At 48.3% G+C, this 21,922-nt stretch overlaps 1 protein-coding gene across 2 annotated transcripts in view; it reads right to left on the reverse strand.

The window, feature by feature from the left end:
• Positions 1-21,922, reverse strand: part of ASIC2 (acid sensing ion channel subunit 2) — a 1,013,190-nt gene that overhangs the window by 47,888 nt on the left and 943,380 nt on the right. For both annotated transcript variants that reach the window (XM_047081726.1, XM_047081725.1), the window contains exon 3: positions 16,118-16,245. In XM_047081726.1, coding sequence (XP_046937682.1) covers positions 16,118-16,245 — 128 coding nt within the window. The remainder of the gene's footprint in view (positions 1-16,117; positions 16,246-21,922) is intronic.

Raw genomic sequence — 21,922 nt, forward strand, 5'->3', positions numbered from 1 at the left:
TGGTCAGATCTGTGGTTTTATAGTTTTCATCAAATTTGGAAAAGACGTGGCCATCATTTGCTCAAAGATTTTTTCCACTCCTCCCCTCTCTTCAAAAACTCCAAATACACATATGTGAGGCCACTTGAAAGTTGTCTCATGGCTCACTGATACTCTCCGTTTCAAAAATTCTTTGTTCTCTCTGTTTCATTACTATTTCTTCCAGTTAACTAATCTTTTCCTCTGCAATGTTTAACTTGCTGTTAATCCCTTCCAACATATTTTTCATTTCAGACTTTGTAGATTTTATCTCTAGAAGCTCAATTTGGGTTTTTTTAAAATATATTTCATGTCCATACTTTGAACATATGGGATTTAGTTATAACTGTTTTAATGTTCTTGCTGGCTATTTCTCACATGTGTTAGTTCTGGGTTGGTTTCAATGGATTGATCATTTTTCTTATTATAGGTTGTATTTTCCTGCCTTTGCATGCCCGGTAATATTTGATTGAGTGTCAGACATTGTGAATTTCGTCGTGTTGGCTGTCAGATATTTTTGTATTTCTATAAATTTTCTCGAGCTTTGCTCTGGGACACAATTAAGTTACTTGGAAATAGTTTGACCCTTTTGGACTTTGCTTTAGGATTTGTTAGGTGGAAGCAGAGCAGCTTTTAGTCTAGAGATAATTATTTGCCACTACTGATGCAAGACCTTTTCGGCTACTCTCCACAATGTGCTGTGAATTACGAGGGTTTCCAGGCTGGCCGGTAGGGAGAGGCAGCATCCCCAGCTCTGTATGAGTGCTGTACTCTGTTCCCCTGAGGCCTCTCATCTCCTTCTTTCCATGGCCTTGGGCAGTTTCCTCATATGCACATCCCATAGGGAGCTCGGATTCTGAGGGGGACCCTCTGTAGATCTTTGGACTTCTCTCTGGGTGTGGTCCTCTCCTCATTGGCACTCTGTCCTGTGAACCCTAGTTGCCTTGGCCTTCCTGGACTCAGCATGTCCTCAACTCAGGGAGCCCGTGGGGGCTCTGCCTGGATCCCTCCATACATTGTGGCCTAGAGACTCGGAAGGATGTAAGCTGGGACAGTCAGAGGGCTCACTGTTTTGTTTCCCATCTCTCTGGGATCACAGTTCCTTGCTGTCTAACATTAGGACCCTTGAAAGCTGTGGTTCATATATATTTTTTGTTTTTTGTTTTTTTTCCGGTTGTTTTGGATGAGAGGTAAAACCCACCACCACATGCCATCTCAGTGCCAGGGGGTGAATGCTTTTCCCAGGTAAAAAGCAGATTCGAATCAGGTGTGCGTGACTCTACTACGTGCCATCCCTTCTCCATCTAGAAAAGAGTGATGTAGTCACTTCACAGTTGAAGCACTTGCCCGGTGATGATCAAATCTGACTCTTGCAAGAGCCGAATGAGATAAATAGACATGATTCGCTCACTTGACAGGTAGAGGCCGAGGCCCAGAGAGGGACAGCATGCTGCCCATGGCTATGTTAAGAAGGAATGGCAGAGTCAGGACAAGGATCAGGGCCTCTGTCCTCTGCGCTGGGCTGGTACTTCTGCTGCTTCTCTCCCTCATGGCGAGGCTGCAGGCAGGGATCTCAGCTTTCCTGCCCAATCTGTAATGACACATGCGTTTCCCCACTGGGAAGAGGATGAATAATCCAGTTCCCTGCTCAAAACCACGAGGGAAAGCAGTGCAGCCCCAGGCGGGCCCCTGTGCTGCCTAGATGCATGGTGTGTACAGTGCATTCCTGTGGTTTTTGGCTGTTGCTATGGTGTGTGGACAAAATAGGAATGTGTTTCCCTGGAAAATCTCAACAGTGACTCATCCTTATTTCTGTTAGGAATATTGAAGGTATGGATAAGCCTAGGGGAATAGCCATAATAGCAATGTTTGCTCTCTATCAGGAAGTAGGTTGTTACCATTAAGTGGCTTCTTAAGAGCTTGTAAAGTAAAGCAACATCAGTCATATTCAAAGGAAGCTGGCATTAGGAAGGGATGTGGAGGTCTGAAATGAATTCTCTTTAATTGAAGGTCTCATTTCCTCTCGGTGAGCAGGAATTCTGCCCACAAGGAGTGGTCAAAGGCTCTGGCCCCTTTGGAAGCCTGTGAGCTCAGACGCAGGGTGGGGAGGTAAGAAAGAAGCTCAAAGGTCTGCTTTCAACTGCATCTCTCTACCACTAAGCCTTAGTTTACCCATCTGTGAAATGGGCACCAGGAAGCCTATCTTACAAGGTAGTTCAGCCAGCCTGGATAAAGTAGCTGGCACATGGTGCTCCCACAGGTCACTGGTGTGACAGTGGTCCTGAGAGTCTAAGAACTGGGGAGGATGGAGGCAGCTTTGGTAGCTGCACCTGCTGAACTGTGATAGGACGCTCCGACGATGTTACAGACATCTCCTCATGACAGGAGATGCTTGTGGGATATGAGGAGGAGGGGCGGAAGGAATAAACAGCATCGGAGTCCAGTGAAAACTGGATGAGAGGTGATTGTTGGAACTTGCCTCACCCAATGCTCTACTGAGAGGGCCCAGCCACCCTGGGCTTTGTGCAAGCAGGGGTTACAAGGAGGCAAAACCAAGTGCAAGTTTGCAAGCAGGGTTGGGGGCCTGCCAGCAGAGAGAGAATGGGGAGATGCAGAGACATCACTGGTGGCCTCTGAAAGGAGAGAAAAAAATGAATGATGAGAGAGAGAGAGACAGACAGACAGACATACACACACACACACACACACACAAAGACATCATTCATTTGTGGCCTCTGAAAGGAGAGAAGAAGAAAGGAGTGATACAGACAGAGAGGGAGAGGGAGGGAAGGGAAGGGAGAGGGAGAGAGGGGGTGGAAGAGAGGGGAAGGGAGGGAAGGAAAGAGGGAGAGAGAGATGGAGGGTGAGGGGGAGAGAAGAGGACAGGGAGAGGGAGAGAGGGGGAGAGGCAGGGAAGGGGGAGGGAGAAAGGGAAAGAGAGGGAGAGGGAGGAAGAGGGAGAGGGAGAGGGGGAGGGAGAGAGGGGAGAGAGGGAGGGAGAGGAGGAGAAAGAGGGGGAGAGGGAGAGAAGAGGGAGAGGAAGAGAAGGGAGAGAGGAGAGGAAAAGTGGGAGAGAAGGGAGGAAGAAAGGGGGAGAAGGGAGAGAGAGGGGGAGGGGGAGAAAAAAAGGGGAGGGGGGAGGAGAGAGGGAAAGAGAGGGAAGGGGAGAAAGAGAAGGAGGGGGAGGGGGAGAAGAGAGGAGAGGGGGGAGGAGAGAGTCACAGAAGTGGAGGAAGGAGAGGAAGCAGCTCCTGGGTTCTGTGCTGTGTCTGCCGTGAGTGTCTGTCTGCAGCCTTCAGCCACCACAGCCCTTTCTTTGAAAGAGCCTCTAAGGCGATCTGCTCTTTGCCAGCCGCAGAGCCCTAACTAAGCAGAAAGAAACAAGAAAGCATACAGACAGAAAACTGCGAGGAAAGGTGCCAAAAACATAGCCATTCCTTCCTCTAAGTGGGGCTTCTATGGGTTCTTGTTTTACTATGTTCCATCCCCCAGCAATTTTCTCCAGGAAGCATGGATTAAGATCTTCTTGGAAAAGCCCAAACAGAAGCACGCCCCCGGGACCCATGGTAGCGGCTGCCATCGGCTGGGCCCCTCTCTCATCCATTCTGGAAGTGCTGTGCCTGTGCTGACCTCGTCTGCATGGCCTTCTCCCCTCTCCCTAGGCCTTCTAGTACTTTCCCTTTCTGGAGCTGGACTTGCTTCCCCTGCACCTGGGTCTTTTCACAGCACCTGCCCAGGGGGAGGCCTCCTTCTATGTCTTGGTTGCTCCCTAAGTTCCTTAGAGACTGTCCTGTTCTCTTGGCCAGAATAGAAGCAGAACGCCCCGGGGCAACTGAAGGTGGCATTTCCAAATGGTTGGGGTCCAAGGCTTTGGTGTCAAGCTGACCCCAATTCCAGGCTGAACCACCTCTTAGCTATGCATCCTTGGGCAAGTTTCATAACTTCTCTGTGCTCCAGTCTGCTTTCCTGTAAAATGGTTTCCTGTTACTTCTACCTTATCGGATTTGAGAGTCATGCCTAAGATAATAGATATGACACCTTTAGAAAGGTGCTAGCCTCCATAAATATCAGTTATGATTTCTGGAAAGACTTGCCAACACCCTGATGTCTCTTCCAAGGCTGTGTACCCTCAGAGAGGGAGGAGTCCCTGCGTGTGCTCCTTCTGACTGAGGTTCTCTGTGTGGTTAAGCTGAAGCTCCTGTTCTCCATCTGCTGTCACTGAACACCACAGTGTCTCCTGCCATCCTTCCCCCTTTGTGTCTCAGAAGCAGCGGCCTTGCTGATTGGGCTCATCTGGGGCTTGGCATCAGGAACAGCCTGACCACTCTGGGGATTGCGGGGAGCTATCCTACCCTGGCCCATCTGCTCCTGCTGTTGCCTTCCTTTAGGCCTTTTGGGGGAGGCTTGGTGAGGCGGGGGGGGGGGGGGCTCAGATCTGTTCAATTCAATGCAATAAACCCTGACTGAGCCCCTATTACAGACTGGTCCCTGGGACAGGCGCTGGGGCCTGCACAGGATAAGTCTCAGTCCCAGAGGAGACCCACGGGGAATTAAAGGACCCATTGTCTTAGAGTGGGTGGGAAGAAGGTGTCAAGCAGGGATGTCCTGGGCCTGAGGACACTGCGGTAGAGAGAGGCAAGTGTGAATTTTAGGAGCTATGGAATGCTTAAGGACAGCCTTCAATCTCATCTAGCCTAATCAGCCCAATCCAATCACTGAGCTAATTAAATCTATTCCGCTGGATGGAGGGCGGATGTGTTCTGGGCACATGCTCTTTAATGATCTTTGGGAACTGCGCACTCTTGTCGGACCTGGGTGTAGGGGGTGGGTGTTTTTTCCTTTTAAACTAACTTCAAAAATAGATAAAAATCTTTACAATATTAAGAAAAAATTTTTTTTCTAAAAGGGAAACTTCAGAACTGCAGGCCTTTCCCCGTGGCTTCTGCATGTGCTGGGAACAGAGGCTGTCCACTGGGAAGGTATTACAGGACCAGCCTGGAGGGGAGGCTGTGTCTGGCTGGAAGGAGGAACCCCCATCCCCCTTTATATGAGCCTGTCTGTTAGAGGCTGGGTCCAAACAATAAAGCATGTTTATGTATAGTTGTATTATGCACATCCTTAAAAAACTGCACAACGAATTCAAGAATACACAAATGCACCATTGTTACCAATATTCCAGGGCTCCAGAAAGAGTGAAAAATCTTGCACACCCAACTGGGCTGCCTTCCCCTGAGCAGCTCTCAGTATAGTAGGCATCTTGCCAGAATTTCTCTGCGTGCTATTTGCATACGTGTGCATTTATAAATACAGAGTTTCGTTTAGCATGTGAGTACTTTTCCTACAAATGTGACCAAACTGCTTGTATTGTTCAGTAACTTGCTTTTCTCACTTACCAATATGTCTTAGAAATTTTCCCCAAGGGACCTCCAGGTCTTTCTTACCGGCTTTAACTGTTGCAGGGAGGTGGGGGAAGGCACATGCGTTTGCCCTCCTCAATGGAATCATCCTCCTGTTGATGAACATTTATAACAGAATTTGTTTCCAATTGGAAACAGAAGCTGTTTCCAATTATTTGCTGTCACACACAGCTCTGCAGAAAAGATCTTTAGCCATGCTTCTTGGGGGTACATTTGTAAGTATTTCTGTAGGACGAAATTGCTAGGTGAAGGGGGATGGGTGCTTTTTTATTCGGATGGATCCCTCCAAGTCCCCACCCACCTCCCCGCCCAAAGGCTCTACCAGTTTACTCTCTCAACAGCTGGCTGGTCTGCCCTCCGTAGGGATGGGTGGCTTCTTTGCTGGTGTCTCCCCTTCTGCCTGTTCCTTTTGCAGTCCCCTGGGTTCTCCTACAGACCTTGGCCAAACGTCATCTTCCTGTCCTTTGCTACCCAACTGTGCCAAAGGCCCCATTCTAAGGACTCCAAGTGCAATCTCAAAACATAGACCAATTAATCAAGGACCGATGACTCTCGTTTTGAAATGATTCTTGTTTTCCACAACAGGATGTGCTGCAGGGTTTGGAGCAATCCATTAACCAATATTGATTCAGTCTGCAAACTCCTTCATTCATTCACTGATTTACAACTTGGGTTCTGGGATAGTTGTTTTGGAGCCCTGACCCTCAAAGGGCATGCTCTCATTGGATGGAGCAAGACATGCAAATACCTTGTGTTGCTAGGTAGATTTATACATATTATATTATATTATATTATATTATATTATATTAATAGCCACCTGGCTGTTAAGCTGTTTTAAATGTTCAAAAAGAGAGGGAGAGATCTCAGCAGGGGAGGGACCAGAGATGCTTTGGGGATAGAAGAGTCTAACAGACCAGCACTAAGATTTATTAGTCTACAGTGAATGATTCCTGGGGCTGTCCAGCCCTTTTGTCACAACATAAACAAACGCAGGGACTTCTCTATCCCCGGGCAACAGTTCTTTTCAAGAGTGAAGGAGGAGGGGAAAAATAGGGTGGAGCTGTCTTTTCCAAGCCTCTCTTCCCCTGCCTCTGTCCAAGGGCTGTGCAGGTCAGCAGGGCTATTTACATTCCTTTCTTCCTTCCTTCATTATGGTTGATATTTCTAAAAGATTTGTGATTATCTAACCTCCCCAGTTGGCAAGAAAAAGATGAAATGGCTTTCAGCCTGTGTATGGAAGTGTCCTCTACAGACTTTTTTTTTTTTTTTGCCCCTTATTAAAAAAAAAAAATCAGAAACCAAGGCGACACTGTTCAGAGCTCAGACAGCAAGCTGCTTGTGAATCAAAAGATAACATGGTATGCTGTGTAGCAGGACCCAACCAAAGAGTATTCTGATTTATTAACTTGTCTCCTGAGTAAGATAAAGTGGGTGAGTCAGTAGACATTGGAGCCTCCTTTCCTCTGCCTGGGTCCAAGGAGGAAGTAAGCCATTGAGAGTAAGTTACTAGCATCTGATGTCAGTGCAGCGAGGGTCGCAGCTAGCTCTGCCCTGATGGATGGGTACCATACAAGGTCTAGACTTTGGACTCCAACGGGGCTGCCATGTCAGTGCCATTTCCAGCTAATCTCTTTTTTCCATGCACTCAGTAGGGGACTTTTTCTTTCTTTAGTTCCTAGTGTTAAAGGCAGTTTAATTTAGTTACATCAAATCTGAAGGCTAACCAGAGCTTAAATGGACTGTAAATTACTGAAGGGGGACCTCAGAGATCATTCTACAATATTCCATCCATCCATCCTTCCATCTAGGAATTATAAGAGCTGATATTTTCCTTTAAGAAGCTTATAGTATATTGGGGGCATGTTACACAGACACATATAACTTTTAATCTATGATGGATTATTTGAGTGTCTGCCTCTCTTGCTAGAAGATTTTTTTTAAAATTTTTAAATTTATTTATTTATTTTTGAGAGGGAGAGAGAGTGAGAAGGGGAGTGGCAGAGAGAGGGAGAGAATCCCAAGCAGGGTCCATACTGTCAGTGTAGAGCCTGATGCAGGGCTCGAACTCATGAACCACGAGATCATGACCTGAGCTGAAATCAAGAGTCAGACGCTTAACTGACTGAGACACCCAGATGCTCCACAGAAGAAGATTCTTCTAACTGAGAAGAATTAGGTCAGTCCTTTTCACTGCCTAACACAGTGTGAGACACACAGCACATGTTCAGTAAATGAGCGACTCAGCAGGAAGTGAGCCAGAAGTGGGGCTGGAAGTTTCAAGGCCTGTGAGGGGCAGTGTGTGGATCAGAGGGTGGCTGCCAGAGAGCAGTGGGGTGATCATTGGTAAGGCGATAGCTGGAGCCACGATGTGGAACTTGGACTTTATTATGTCCCTAGAAAGACATTCATAGGTATCAAGCAGGAGAGACGCATGATAAAGTAGGCTCTTTCTCTCTCTTTCATGCATCCATTTATTCATTCATTCCATTCAATACAATTTATCAAGCATCATCTATATGTAAGACACCATGCAAAATACTGAAATATAAAGAACAGAACGAAGAGAAGCGTATTTTCAAAGAGCTCACAATCTGGTAGGGGAGAAAGATAAGTAAACAGATGATTATAATGTGTAAATTTTATGCTAGAGATTCACACAGAATACTCCAGGATGGCCTTCTGGAGGAGGTAACATTTGAGCTGAATCTTGAAGGACGCATAAGGGTCAGGTAAGGAAAGGGTGGGAAGGGTGTTGCTGGCAGGGAGAGAGCGGGGAGAACATGTGATGCTTGGGAATAGCCACCCACAGTTTGGGGTAGCTGGAGCATTATGTGGGAGGCTAGGGAGCCAAGGGGTGCTGCTGAAAAAGCAGGCAGGGGCCAGAGCAGAAAGGGCCATGGGGAGACTCCTGGGCTTCATCCAGCAATGAGGACGGAAGATGCTCAGATTTGTATTTTACAAAGAGTATGTTGATGCAGAGAATGGATTGCAGAGGGACTGGATGGGCAGCAGGGATACCACTGAGGCAGCTGTTGTTCTTGGCTAGGTAGGGAATCACAAAAGACTGAATTAAAGAAGTGTTTGGGGTGGGAGATAATAATAGCTAGCATCCACTGAGCACTTACTGTATGCCTTCTACATGAAGGCATTCGCTCAGTCTTCTAGTTAGCCTCTGAGATAGGAACCGTCATTCCCATTTTCCAGATGAGAAGAGGGAGGCACAAGGTCACTCTCTAGTGAATGCGTATTTGTACTCAGACCACTTATAGGGTTGGGGGATCAGCAGTGTTGGGGTGCATGTATGGGGTGGGGAAGAGGATGAGTTAGACTGTTGATTTGAGATGCCCATGGGACTCTGCTGGGAGGGGTTCAGCAGTGCCTTGGTTGGGAGTAGCCTCTGAGAGTCATGGTCAAGGGCAAGTGCATTCAAGGAGACTACAGGTTGGGAGAGGACAGAAACAGCGTCTTGGGGAATCCATCATGGAAGGTGTGAACAGAGAAAGAACTGCTCATGGAGAGGACTAAGAAGGAAGCCAGACCAGAGGGACAAGTGTCTCAGGCGGGCATGGTCCACAGCTCACTTGCCACTGAGAAACCAGGTAGGGTAACAACTGAGGAGTGAGGAGTATCCCTATCAACAAAGATGGACTTTGGCCACAAAGATTTCATAGGTCACCTCGATGAAGAACAGTTTTGATGGAGCACCAGAGGTGGGCTGGGTAGTATAAGGGAGGTGAAAAAGGATAGACAGGTGTCCAGAATGTTCTGGAGTCTCTTTGTTAGAGAAGGGAGGAGAGGGAGAGGCGCCAAGACAGAGGGGAGGCAGGGTAGAGTGATTTCATCTTCTTACAAGACTTGAGCCTCTTTTTGTGGACTTATCTTGGGATTCCCCCAACAGGGCTTCGATATTGGTTCATCCTAGCCAATCAACAAGGCTTCTCCTCCCTCCTCCACCCCCTGCCATCACCTCCACCTTGATAAAAGCAAGCCCTCATATCATGTAGGAAAAAATGGTGAAAACCTATTGGAAAAACCATGTGGGGATCTGGAGGACTTTCTGTTTTAGAGGCTAAGTGGTAACAAGCAGTTAAGTAGCTAGCTAGTAAATGCTTAGTTGGTTCTTATTTTTATCTATTTATGGGAAACAAGGTACCCTGTTAATCATGGAGAGAATGGCCACACAGCAGGCTCTCTCGCCTCCCGGTGCCTCCCTGGTGTTTTCTGGAGCAGAATCGGATGCTGCCATATTCCTGTGGTTCCAGCTTTGGCAGTTTGGAAGTTGCTGAAGGCGTGTATAACAAGTTCTCTCTTCTGCCTTGAAAAGACCAAATGGGCAAGCCTCCATTTCTAATGGGAACCGTTAAGCAGATACTACAGGCCACGGGTCTGCCTGTCAGATTGACAAATGAGTCTTCTCTTTTGAAAGTCACTTAGGAAGTTGTATTTGGAAGCTTGAGAGGAGCTGTCAAGAGCAGATGGGGGCACCCTGCCCAACAGCTGAGACTGTTTACTTGGGGGTAGGGTAGGGGAGACTGTTTCTTATTGTGAGCCATGGTAGGATTCCCTCCAAATGTTGGAAGTGTGGCCAACCTACATTAAAGGCAAAGGCTTAAGCTTCTGCAGGAGCCAGCTGGGCCCATACATCCCGCCAATGACCTAATTGGGCCCAGCAGGACCCAAACATTTGTATATACTTTTATTTACAGCCCCAAACAGGCTAGCAGGCAGCTGCTTGATGTACGGTAGGGTGTGCTGATGGGCGTTCTCGTGGTACTTTGGATACACCCCAAGTGAGGAACCAACACAGAGTCTAGGTTTTGGGATTGGAACCCTTCTCGTTCCCAGGGGCTAACGAGTGGTAGTGGAAGGGGTTCTTGGTGAGAACAGGATACCTCTGGCCAGTGATTTTCAACCCTGGCTCCCCAAGGCATTTCTGAAACCTTGACATATAAATCCAGGACCAAGTTTTCTAGGAAATTTTCTGAACAGTGGGGCTGATGGCCACCCGACTGCCCAGGATCTCCAGATTCATTCTCAGACCTACCAAGAGGTACAGGCAAAATGGCTGAATAAATATTTGAATATTTAGAAAACAAAAGTTACCACCAGGCCTTTTGAGGCAGGGACGGGATATGATAAAAATCTTCTGATATCAAATCATGACTGAGAGTTCCATCAGGATTAGCAATCACCTTAAATTAGGGCAAAGAGTCTGACTGGTGATGTCAACATTGAAGACAGTTAGTCTCGGGCTCTTACCACACGGAAGTCCTAGCTTTGAATTTGCACATCTATTCACTCACTCATGTGATTCTCCCCAAATTCCAGAGCTCTGTCCCGTCCCTCTCATCTGTTGCATCCATTCCCATGTACACAGATGGTCTCTACCTGACCCATTTCATGAGCTCTCCATTTGATTAGGGTCTGTGAGTATATTGCCAGAATGATACAGATATCATCTATCACAGTCTGGCTTAGCCTCAGGGAGAAGAACCCTCAGGGCACATTTGCATGGGAGTTTTGGTAGGGGTGGGAGGGGTGAGTCAGGGAGAGCATTAGAGTACAGCACTTGAGTGCTATTTGAGCAGAGGGTACAGATTTGGGCACGAGAGTGCACTCATTCTTTGAACAATGCACATTTATTGAGCTCATTCATAAGCAAGGCACTGATCGTATAGAATCTTGGGAAGCTCCCCGTCTGCGGTGGGACAAGGCCTGATGGAGGCTGAAGAAGTCAGTTCTTAAAAGGCAAGGTGTAAGGAGCAGTGATGCACCAGGGGAAGTCAAGTCCCACAGAGAGTTCTGTGTCTCATAGGAGTGTGACAAAATTGCCAAGAAACCCACCTCATTCTGTCAGTGCTCCAAGGCTGGGAGTGGGTCTTGCTCATCTTCATTTACCTAGCACACAAGAGGTGCTCAGTGAATATTTGTTGAAGGAATAAATGAATGTACAGAGTGTTGAATGGAGCAACTAGCTGCTTCTTGGGGGTCGGAGGATGGGACAGAGAAAGTCTTCTTAAAGACGGTGATCTCTGAGCTGTATCTGGAAGTGTGAATAGGCCTTTGCCAGGTAGATAAGACAAGGACGAGGTGCTGGGCAGAGGGAACAATGGGTTCAAATGCACGACGCAGGCATGGAAGACCGCTGAGTGTTTGGCTGGTGTATGGTACATGTTGGTCAACCATCAGAAGCCATTCTTAAGGGTTGAGTTCTTGCAAGTTGTGGGAAGTGCAGGAATTTGAGAGTTTTGGGTAGGGTAACAATGTGATCACCCCGTGTGTGGGTTGACAAAGGGGCACGACCAAAGAGCATGCCCAGAACCCCTCTTCTGAAGTTTTAGGAATGCTATTTACCCCGCTCCTGCTTCTCACTAGCAGGAACCCAGGTTCTGCCCCCCGGACCTGGGGAGCAGGTCTAGACTCCAGGCCTCTGGGCTTCCAGTCTGGTTTTCTCTCCACAGATAGATCTGGGCTCAAAGCTGAGCCCTGCTCTTCCCCTACGATGCAACCTTAAGCAAGTTACTGAACTGCGCAGCTCTGTCATCTGGAACATGGAGATGACATTATCCCCTTTTTGGGGTTGCTGAGGGGGGTTCAACGAAATAATGCAGGTCAAGCGTCTCTGGGTGCTCAATGCCTGGCAGGAAGCGTGTGCTCAGTTAGAGGTGAGTGGTATTACTCTACCCTTCCAGGGTTCTAGTTCCGCTCTAGTGTATCATCCCACTGTGTGGGTGTCTGGCGGTGATGTCCTGGGATCATGCAGGGGCTCCTACAGTAGCTGAGCTGATCAGAGGAGCCTTTCTCAGGTTGTCTTCCAGGTTGTCCAGGAAGGCAGGGGGGCATATCTTGGCTTAATTGGGTTTAGGGCAAATACTGATTTTAAAAGAATAATCTTCGGTCCGGGGTACAGCGCAATTGTGTGCTCTTTTGGAATTAAAAAAAAAAGAAAAAATATCAAAGGAAGATTGTACATAATTTGGTATGGGTGGGCTGATTTTTACCACTCAAGAGGACGTTCCCATTCACAAAGGGATTCATGGTACTTTACATCACCAGTGCCTCTTAGTGCGCTCACTCAGGAGTCCATTTCCCTCACGTGATTCACACCAACTTTCCAGGAAAGGGCCTCCTGTTCCCCCACAGTCTTGTCACCCCTGCCTTCTTGCAAGATTCCCTTGAGCTTTGAGCCGAAGTGGCAGAATCCTGGAACGGGGACAAGGTAGCCACTACAGGCTGTAAGAGGAACCATGACTTTATCCGCCACCAAGAAAGAAAAAGCGCCACCAATTTTAACTATCAGATGCAGCTGATTGAGAAACAAATCCCGATTTCAGAAATGTTAAAATGTGAAAAAAAAAATACAGGAGACTCTTGAACAATACAGGTAAGCATGGGTCCACTTACATGAGGATTTTTTTTTTTTGATAAATACAGCACAGTACCATAAAAGTATTTTCTCTTCCCTAGATTTTCTTAACATTTTCTTTGCTCTAGCCTACCTTATTGTAAGAATACAGGATGTAATACATACCACATACAAAATATGTCTTAACTGACTCTGTTATCTGTAAGGCTTCTGGTCAACCGTAGGCTATTACTATTTAAGTTTCTGGAGAGTCGAAATTTAATATGCAGATTTTCAATGGCCCCCGGGGTTGGTGCTCCTAACCCCCATGTTGTTCAAAAGTCAATGGTACCTCTTTTTTTTTTTTTTTTTTTTTTTTTGAGACAGAGAGAGACAGAGCATGAGCAGGGGAGGGGCAGAGAGAGAGAGGGAGACACAGAATCCGAAGCAGGCTCCAGGCTCTGAGCTGTCAGCACATGGGGCTCGAACTCATGGATGGTGAGATCATGACCTGAGCTGAAGTCAGACGCTCAACAGACTGAGCCACCCAGGTGCCCCCAAAAGTCAATGGTACTTCTTAGAATCACTGAAATGCAGTGTTTGAGGACCTGGTCAGCTGGATACTAATGGCAGAATGAGAACATACCAAAGGCACCAATCCCCAAGTTATACATGGCCGAATATAATTTATTATTTTTTGTTTGTGAAAGAAACCACTAGTTCATAGGCTCTGTGGGGACAGACACTGGGTCTGTTTTGTTCACTTCTGTATCTCCACCACCTCGTTTATGGTTGGGGTTCAACAAATATTTGCTGTATGAATAAAAAAACAACAACAAAGAGCCACATTATAAAACATGTGGAAAACCCAGAGAAGAGCATAAATCATTCATAAATTCCCCCACTGTGGGTATTTTGGCTTATTTCCTTCGAATCTTATTTCCTATGAATATGCTCTTTTATATACATGTAAACATAATTTATTTTTAGATTTAGCTCTGGGATGTGTTTTTGTATTTCTCTATTAATATGAATGAAACGAGGAAATAAGATGATGCAGAAATGCTTTGAAGATTTGTAAAATGTTTAACCAAATATCTTATTATTAGTTATAATAATCATAACCATACTGCTATGAATGAGGCTGATTTTCTGAGAACACACTTCAAAGCAAACAACAGATTTGTTCTCTGAAGCTGGGAATGTGTGGTCCCTGCGTCCTGTCCTGTTCACCATGGGGAGTGCCTGTGTTTCTTTTTGGGAAGAGAGAGAGGCTCGTGGTTTCTTAGAAGTCCTGAGCCCCAGCTTCCCACCCAGCCCAGAAATATCTTTAGTGTCACTAATGGAGGGTAAATCCTTGCCTGGGAAAACTGAAGCCTGCCAAAAAATTCTACTATTTGCTCCAGCCAGTACCTGAAGATCGGGCCTGTCTCCTTGTCTTTGTGGGCAGATAGGAGCCTAACTCTGACAAGCGCCACTTAGCAACCCAGGTGGGTTTCGCATGGACTAATGCCCCCTTCCTGCTTGCTGTCATTTTTCACTTCGCTGACTCTGCTCCAGGCCCCTCTGGTCCCCTCCCTTCCCCCTCCCTTTTCTTTAAAATGCCCAGTCATCTCTGTACAAACACACGTTGAGTCCCGTTCATGCTGAACCCTTGTCCCTATTGCAATGGGGGACAAACTTATTTTTGATTAAAATCTGTCCTTGTCACTTTAACTAGTGTTTGGGCTTGGCTTATCGCTGGCAGTACTCGAAAGCCCATGAGGCTAACAGCTTGGTTTCTGGGCTCACCAGGGCTGTCTGTCCGTCGGCATGCCTTGACTTAGTCCATGTTCTCACCCTTCCCAACTCAAATCCTCAGCCCTGAATTTGGCCCCTGGCTGTGTGCTTCCTGTCCTCCTTCTTTGCCCTTAAGGATGAGATTTTCTGGTTGTGCCACTTGGTCCCACCTGGCACCCCTCTGCACGTTCATTTCTGCTCTCCCCACCTGCCTCAGCCTCTGGGGCCTGTGGAGGCCAGCCAGGCTCCCAGCCGCCTCTGCCCTTGCCTCAAAGCCAACATCCCCATCACCGTGTGCTGCAGTGGAGGCTGATCTTGGCCTTCAACAAGTACCCAGGCATTAAGTACAGGGAACAGTTTAGGGGCCCCACACCATCAATGCCTTCCCAGAGATTCAAAAGCATAACTCGCTTAGAGATTTCAAACCAGTTTCTAGGAGCGCCTGGGTGGCTCAGTCGGTTAAGCGTCCGACTTCCGCTCAGGTATAATCTCACGGTTTGTGAGTTCGAGCCCTGCGTCAGCTCTCTGCTGTGAACACAGAGCCCGCTTTGGATCCCCTGCCCCTCCCCTGATCTCTCTCTCTCAAAAATAAATAAATGTTAAAAAAAATGAAACCAGTTTCTAATACAGAAGGTCATTTTATAAAGTGGCTAAAGGGCTGTGGTCAGTACTAGATGACAGATGACATTTAAGCTCAATTTTAGAAACAGCTGAGCACATAAGTTGCATGTGTATTTCTTCGCTGACTATTCACTGTTCTGGTTCTCCCTTCCTCACCCTCTAAACCCAATGCTCCCACCACTCATTGACCTCTCTCTTTGCCTCAGCCTCCCAGGGTGGGTTGTCTCAGATGATCTGGTTTAGGACTCACAGTCTCTCCAGTGTTTATTCCAGGTAAACCAGGAAATAAGAGAAGGAAAGTGTCCCTGTGTCTGTCTGCAGTCCTACTTTGAGACCTCCTCCCTATTGAGGATTTGTGAAGTTCTCCCTTCTGAGATGTGAAACCCACGTCAGACATGAGGCTGCTCTAGTCTTCACGCCCCTGACACGCAGAGTTGATGTAACAGTCCTAGCCGGCTGGAGGGTCACCTCCCTGGTGTGAAGCCAGAGAGAGGGGACAGGAACGGCGCAAGAGACTCCCCTCCACTTACACTCTTATGAGAATGACGCCCCCATCCCTTTTCCTTTTGTAGATCACTGTGAGTCGTATCAACACTGGCTAGCAGGTTCCCTTGGCATCCACCGATCCCCTGCCCTCTCAAGAGATTTTTTTTTGCCCCCAGAAAGTTCTAGAAAAAACCCCCAACCAATTCAGTGAAAAAGAAAGTAACTCGGGTTTCTCTCACACCCAATTTTAGGAACCGACAATTGGGTTACAGAGGTTAGCTGACACCCTTCTCTAATTTCTGGGTCAGCCCCTCTCCTGGACCCAGCCATGCTCGGGCCTCCTGAAGGCTCAGAGTCTTCCAGGAGTGGGAGTCCCACTTCCCCTCCTCATGGCTCTGCAGGCGGCTGGTGTGGGCCCGGGACCACTGATCCAGGGAGCCCAGGAACTTACCCTCTGCTCCTGGGTGGCCACGAAAGTCTGGAACCCTGGAGCCACCCCAAAGCCCAGCTCTTGGATGAAAGGCGGCTCAGACTGACTGTGGATCTGAACTTTCACTCCTGCTTCAAACGTCGTTTCCTCTGAAAGAACAAAGACAGACAGAGCCATGGGTCAGTGACAGCAGGTGCTCACGGAGTCTTGGGATTGAGAAGCTCAAAGGGACGTTAGAAAGGCCACATGGCAGACAGCATAATGGCCTGAAAAGACATCCATATCATCATCCCTGAAAAGTGGGAAGACATCACCTTGCATGGCAGAAGGGACCCTGCAGATGCGATTAAGTTAGGGACCTGGAGATGGGAAGGTTATCCTGGATTATCCGAGTGGCCCAATGTCCTCATGAGAGTCTTCGTGAGATGGAGGCAGGAGGGTCAAAGTCAGAGAGAGAATGGAAGAAAGTGTGCTGCTGGCTTTGGTCGTGGAGGCAGGAGCCACAAACCGATGGATGCAGGCAGCTGCTAGGAACTGGATAAAGCAGGGGGATAGATTTTCCCCTGGGGCCCCCACAAGGAATGTAACCCTGCCAGCCCCAGATTTTAACCCAGTGAGATAGGTTTTGGACTTCTGGCCTCCATAACTGTGACATGGCAAATCTGTGCTGTTTGGGGTCACTGTTTGTGGAATCTGTGACAGTAGCGGTCAGAAGCGAATTCAGGCCAGTTAGGCCAACTCTTCGCTTGGGTCTCCAAAAGTAGAAAATGGGATTATGAAGTGAGTCATTCACCTTTATTTTATTCGCTAGCTTCTCTACTTGGCCATGAGCTGAAGGTGAGGGGATCAGAGGAGGAAAACATGATGACACAGTGGTAGAAATAAAAATACAGGACTTGCTTGTATGCCAAGGTGCCCACCCCTTGGAGCTTCTGGAGATGGGCAACTGGTAGAGAAGCTTTGGCCTGTCTTTAATTTGGCAAGAGAAATGGCCCCTGGCAGTGGGAGGTGGCAAGGGTGGTGGAAGGCGATGGGATAGCAGAGCCTGGCTCATCTTATAATGTTCAAAATTGGTGGAGGACCCTTTACTGGGTCTCCTCTGTCTTGCTCTTTCCAGACAGCCTGCAGAATGAGCTTTCCAAAATGCAAACCTGCACAGGTCTCTCCCGTGCTGATAAGGAGCCCAGCCTCCGTAACCTGCTCCTGTTCCAGCCTTGCTCTGGGCAACCTCCTGCTTCATGGCACCATGTGTCCAACCCTCCAGGGCTGCCCAGATTGGTTGTTACTGGTCTCTGCTCTGCATGGAGGCACATGCCTTTCCTTTTGCCTGGAAAGCCTTTCAAACTTGTCTACCCGGCCAATCTCCCTACACGTCACTGAAGATTCAGGCCCCCAACCCCACCCAAAGCAAACCCTTCTCTTGCTCTGTTGTATTCTTTCCATATGCCCGAAGAAGCTTCTGCCACACCAGAAGAATCCTTTATCTGACAGTCTTTCCACCAGGCTGGAGCATCCTGAGGCCAAGTTCTGGGCTATCTCCCTGGACCTCAAAGGCCCTGCACAGGGCTAGGCACATAGCAGGCACTCAGGGAAGGGCTGCTGAGTGAATAAGAGATTTGCGATTCAAACCTCACTCAGTTATTAACGGGCAAGGCCAATCTAGAGTCCAAATCAAGGAGTGTTCTAATTGAAGGGAATGGAGGGACACCTGGGTGGCTCAGTCAGTTGAGCACCTGACTCTTGATCTGGGCTCAGGTCATGATCTCGTGGTTCATGAGTTCAAGCCCCGTGTTGGGCCCTACGCTGACCATGCAAAGCCTGCTTGGGATTCTCTCTCTCTTTCTCTCTGCCCCTCCCCCATCAAACTAAAGAAATAATCTTAAAGAAATAAAGAAATGGAATGGGGAGAGGATGGGTAAATGAAGGGATGAGGGAAGATGGCGTGAGGGAGAAATGGAGGTCGAGGTTGGGGAGGGAGGCAGGGGTTTGTTAGCACTGGGGCTACAGTCTGGGGATGAATACCAGAGGAAGGAAGGGCTGGGGCCAGCCATGGGAATGGGCAAGACTCACGGACAGTCTGGGGGCCAGTGATGGAGGCGGGGGGGGGGTGCAGGAGCTGGGTGAGAATTCCAAGGTAGGGGTACGTGGGAAGAAGGGCTTAGTAGGCACACAGGGGTTAGTGGGAAGGACAGGCAGGAGTTTCAGAGTCCAGACTTGGAACCCAGTGGCTGACATGGGATTTAGGCAGAAGGGACCCTCGGCCAGGAATCCTTTCATCATGATTTCGTGGAACTGGAGAGGATCCCAGGCAATCCACAATCACACCCCCTTCCCTCCAGCAGTCGAGTGTTCTGCTATCTCTTTACTCAGACTGTCCATGCAGACTGCTGCCCGAATGTCCCGGGATGCCTGTGTCCCTTGTTCCTCCCAGTACCCGTGGCCTAGCAGATGGACAGGTCCACCGGTACGTCAGGGAGGGGGAATGCAGGACAGGGAGGAGGGGGGAGTACAAGAGAGGGAGGACGGTGGAAGGGGAGGAGGGGTGAGCCTGCCCAAGCAAGGGGTTGAAGAGAGGTCAGGAGCCCAAAGAACAGGCTCAGATGGGGAAGGAGCCCAGTGGCAGGATGCTGGGATCACGGGGATGCCTGTGCTTGGATGAACTGAAAGTCTGTTCAGTGGCTGTGGGGGGCAGAAGGGGAGACATGCCAAAACTTGTTTTCTGGAGCTCTCGGAAGCTGCGTGCCTGCTGTATAACTGAGCTTAGAAAACCTTAGAGCCAGTAAGACAGGCTCAAAGGAGGGGTCCCCTGGCTTACAGGGAGAAAATGAAAAGTGAAGCCTTTCTGTCAGAAATGCTTCAAGTAATGGGCGAAGCAGACAGGCCAGGCATGCCTGCCTTGTGAGAGCCGCCTTAAGGCCAATCAGGCTGGGCTGGGATTCGGAAGGGGAGTTTATTCCAGAAGCAGCAGGGGCTGAGGCAGAGTAAATTCCTAAATAACCTCCTATTGTTACAAATATCCAGCAACAGGATGGGCACAGAAGAGAGTGATGGATAAGATTTCCACTCTCTTTAGAGAACTTCCTGCCCAGATGGAATGTTCTAGAATCCGTGCTATCCAACATAGTAGCCGCTAGTCACATCAGGTGTGACAAGTGCAACCGAGGAACTGAACTTTTAATTCATTAACTAATTAATTACACCCCCCCCGGCTTTACTGAGGTATAATTGACAAATTGTCAGATCAAGTATACAATATGATGATGTGATACATGTCCACATTTTGAAAGGGTTTCCCCCATCAAATTAATTAATACACCTATCACCTCACATATTTACCTTTTCGGCTTCCTTTATTTATTTTTAATTGAATTAAAAACATTTTTTTTAACGTTTATTTATTTTTGAGAGAGAGATAGAGACAGAGCACGAGTGGGGGAGGGACAGAAAGAGAGAGGGAGACACAGAATCCAAAGCAGGCTCCAGGCTCTGAGGTGTCAGCACAGAGCCCCACGCAGGGCTCGAATTCACAGACTGTGAGATCATGACCTGAGCCGAAGTTGGACGCTTAACCGCCTGAGCCACCCAGGCGCCCCTATTTTTAATTGAATTTAAATTTAATTAATTAACTTAAATTTTAATAGCCACAGGCGGCCGTGACCACCTCAGTGGGCAGTGCGGCTGTAGAATGTGAGCTGCGAGCAGACCCCAGATGTCTCGGAGCGTCAGGGACGACAAGGATGCCACCCCTCTGCTTTCCTAAACAGGTGCTCCTGGGGGTCTCTGGTCTGGAGGCCTTGGGTGACTTGGGTGGGGCTCTGGACGGCAGCTGGATTCTTGGCCAGCCCACGACTGGAGTCCCAGACCCTCTCTGGCCCTGCTTTTCCCCAAAGCACTACTTATTCCCAGATTGTTGCTCTTCCTTCATGGACCTGCCCTCAGCTCTCTGTGGGTCATTCTCCAGTCTGATTAGGGAACAGTCCCCTTCTAGTCTCTGCCCTATGCCCGCCCACAGTCTTTTATGTTTCCTGCCTGGACATGGATGTTATTAGTGCAACTATGAAGACCTAATTTAAGAGCTGAAGTTATCAAACATAGACGGTTAGAGCCAAAGGCTCAGATCATGTGCCTCAGAGGTTCTCAAAATGGAACACACATCAAAATCACGTAGGGAGCTCTGGGTGATGATTTTGGGGACCCACTCCTAGAAATTCTGATCCAGTCACTCTGGGGTGGAGCCCAGGTATCTACATTTCCAGAGATTTGGCGATAGGTTATCTGAGGCCAAACATATTTGGGCAAGCAGTGATATAGTTGAGAGAGGGGAAGTGATTTGCCCAAGGTCACACAGCAAGTCAAGAGCAGAGCAAGGGCTAGAAGTCAGGTCTCCTGATTTCCAATTAAACACTCTTTCTACCTCACTAGGGGTGTGGTTTATTTCCACGAGCCGATGTCCTGGTTCCTAGCTCTGGGTTTCTTTCCTTTTAAAAAACTTTTTCTTAAAATTTTATTTATTTATTTTGGAAAAGAGAGAGAGAGGGTGGAGAGGAGCAGAGACGTGGAGTGAGAGAATCCCAAGCAGGCTCTGCCCTGTCAGCGCAGAGCCCTGTGCATGGTTCGGTCTCATGAACCATGAGATCATGACCTGAGCTGAAATCCAAGAATCGGACCCTTAACTGACTGAGCCACCCAGGCATCCCCATAGTTCTGGGTTTCTGATTGGGGGTTGGAGAAAGGGAGTAGCTTTTTCACGCCACATCCCCTAAAACCTCCAGCGCAGTGCCTGGGACCGGGTGGAGTTCAGTAATCGTGAACAAAGCAAATGAGTGGGAAAGAGTCCTCTGCCGGGTCCACCTTTTCCTGCCCTTTGGCAGCCGGGAGTCTGCCCAGGGTCTGGTTGGACACAGGGACGTGCCAGCACCACATGCTACCTGTCCGTGTCACAGGACTTAGACGTCTCTCCCACTGAGATGGAGGTGGGTTGTGCATAAAACAACAGCGGCTGCAGCAGCAACCGTAACAGTAACAGTATCTGGACCACCCACACAACTTTTGGGTCCGGGTGCAAAATGAAAATGTGGGGCCCTGATTGAAAAAGGATTAAGAATTTCAAGGCAGCCAATCGCAGAGCGTTACAGAGTGTGGCTCTTCTGAGCATGGGGGTCTGTGGGACTGCACACATTGCACATGTAAGGAGCCAGCCCTGACGGTAAAGCAGACTGACGAGGACAGAATCATTCACAGCCTCATATTCCCCTCATCACCAAATGATTCAACACTGAGCTGCTTCAAAGAGTGCAGGCCCCTGGTTCAGTGAAGGATTTGTTTACACATCATGAACACCAGGATTCAAAGCCCCCGAGAGATAGAAAGAGCTCGAGAGAGAGCACAGAAAAAGGGGAAGCTGCTACGAACACAGTGCTAGGAGCACTTGTTAATTGCGACCAAACAGGAAAGATAATGTTGAATCAGGAGGGAGGCAGTAAAGTGCATTCACCCTGCAGAAGCCGGAATACCGTAGCACTTTTTAGGAGCACGGCCATGGCCGGCCCAAGGTGAAGTCTACCTGTAGAGCATTTTCTGTGCGTGCAGAAAGGCTTTGGAACCTCTGCGGGAGGAGACCGGGAAGCAATGGGCAGAATGCGTAATGGGGCTGGGAAAGTACATCGCAATAAAAGAGGCTTAAATCTTTAATCTTTGCAAATTACAGGAAGCATGCCGAGGAAATAAACACGAGGGAAGTAGGAAGGGAAGATTTTCTGAAAAGCCAGAGGAATTTTCTAGGCTAAGGCAGGGATGTGCTGCTACAAAGCAATCTGTGTTGGCGGA

This window comes from Lynx rufus, unplaced genomic scaffold (genome assembly GCF_022079265.1).
Source record: "Lynx rufus isolate CCGP_SWC_20201006 ecotype Redwood Valley unplaced genomic scaffold, mLynRuf1.p SCAF_18, whole genome shotgun sequence".
Classification (NCBI taxonomy): Eukaryota; Metazoa; Chordata; class Mammalia; order Carnivora; family Felidae; genus Lynx; species Lynx rufus.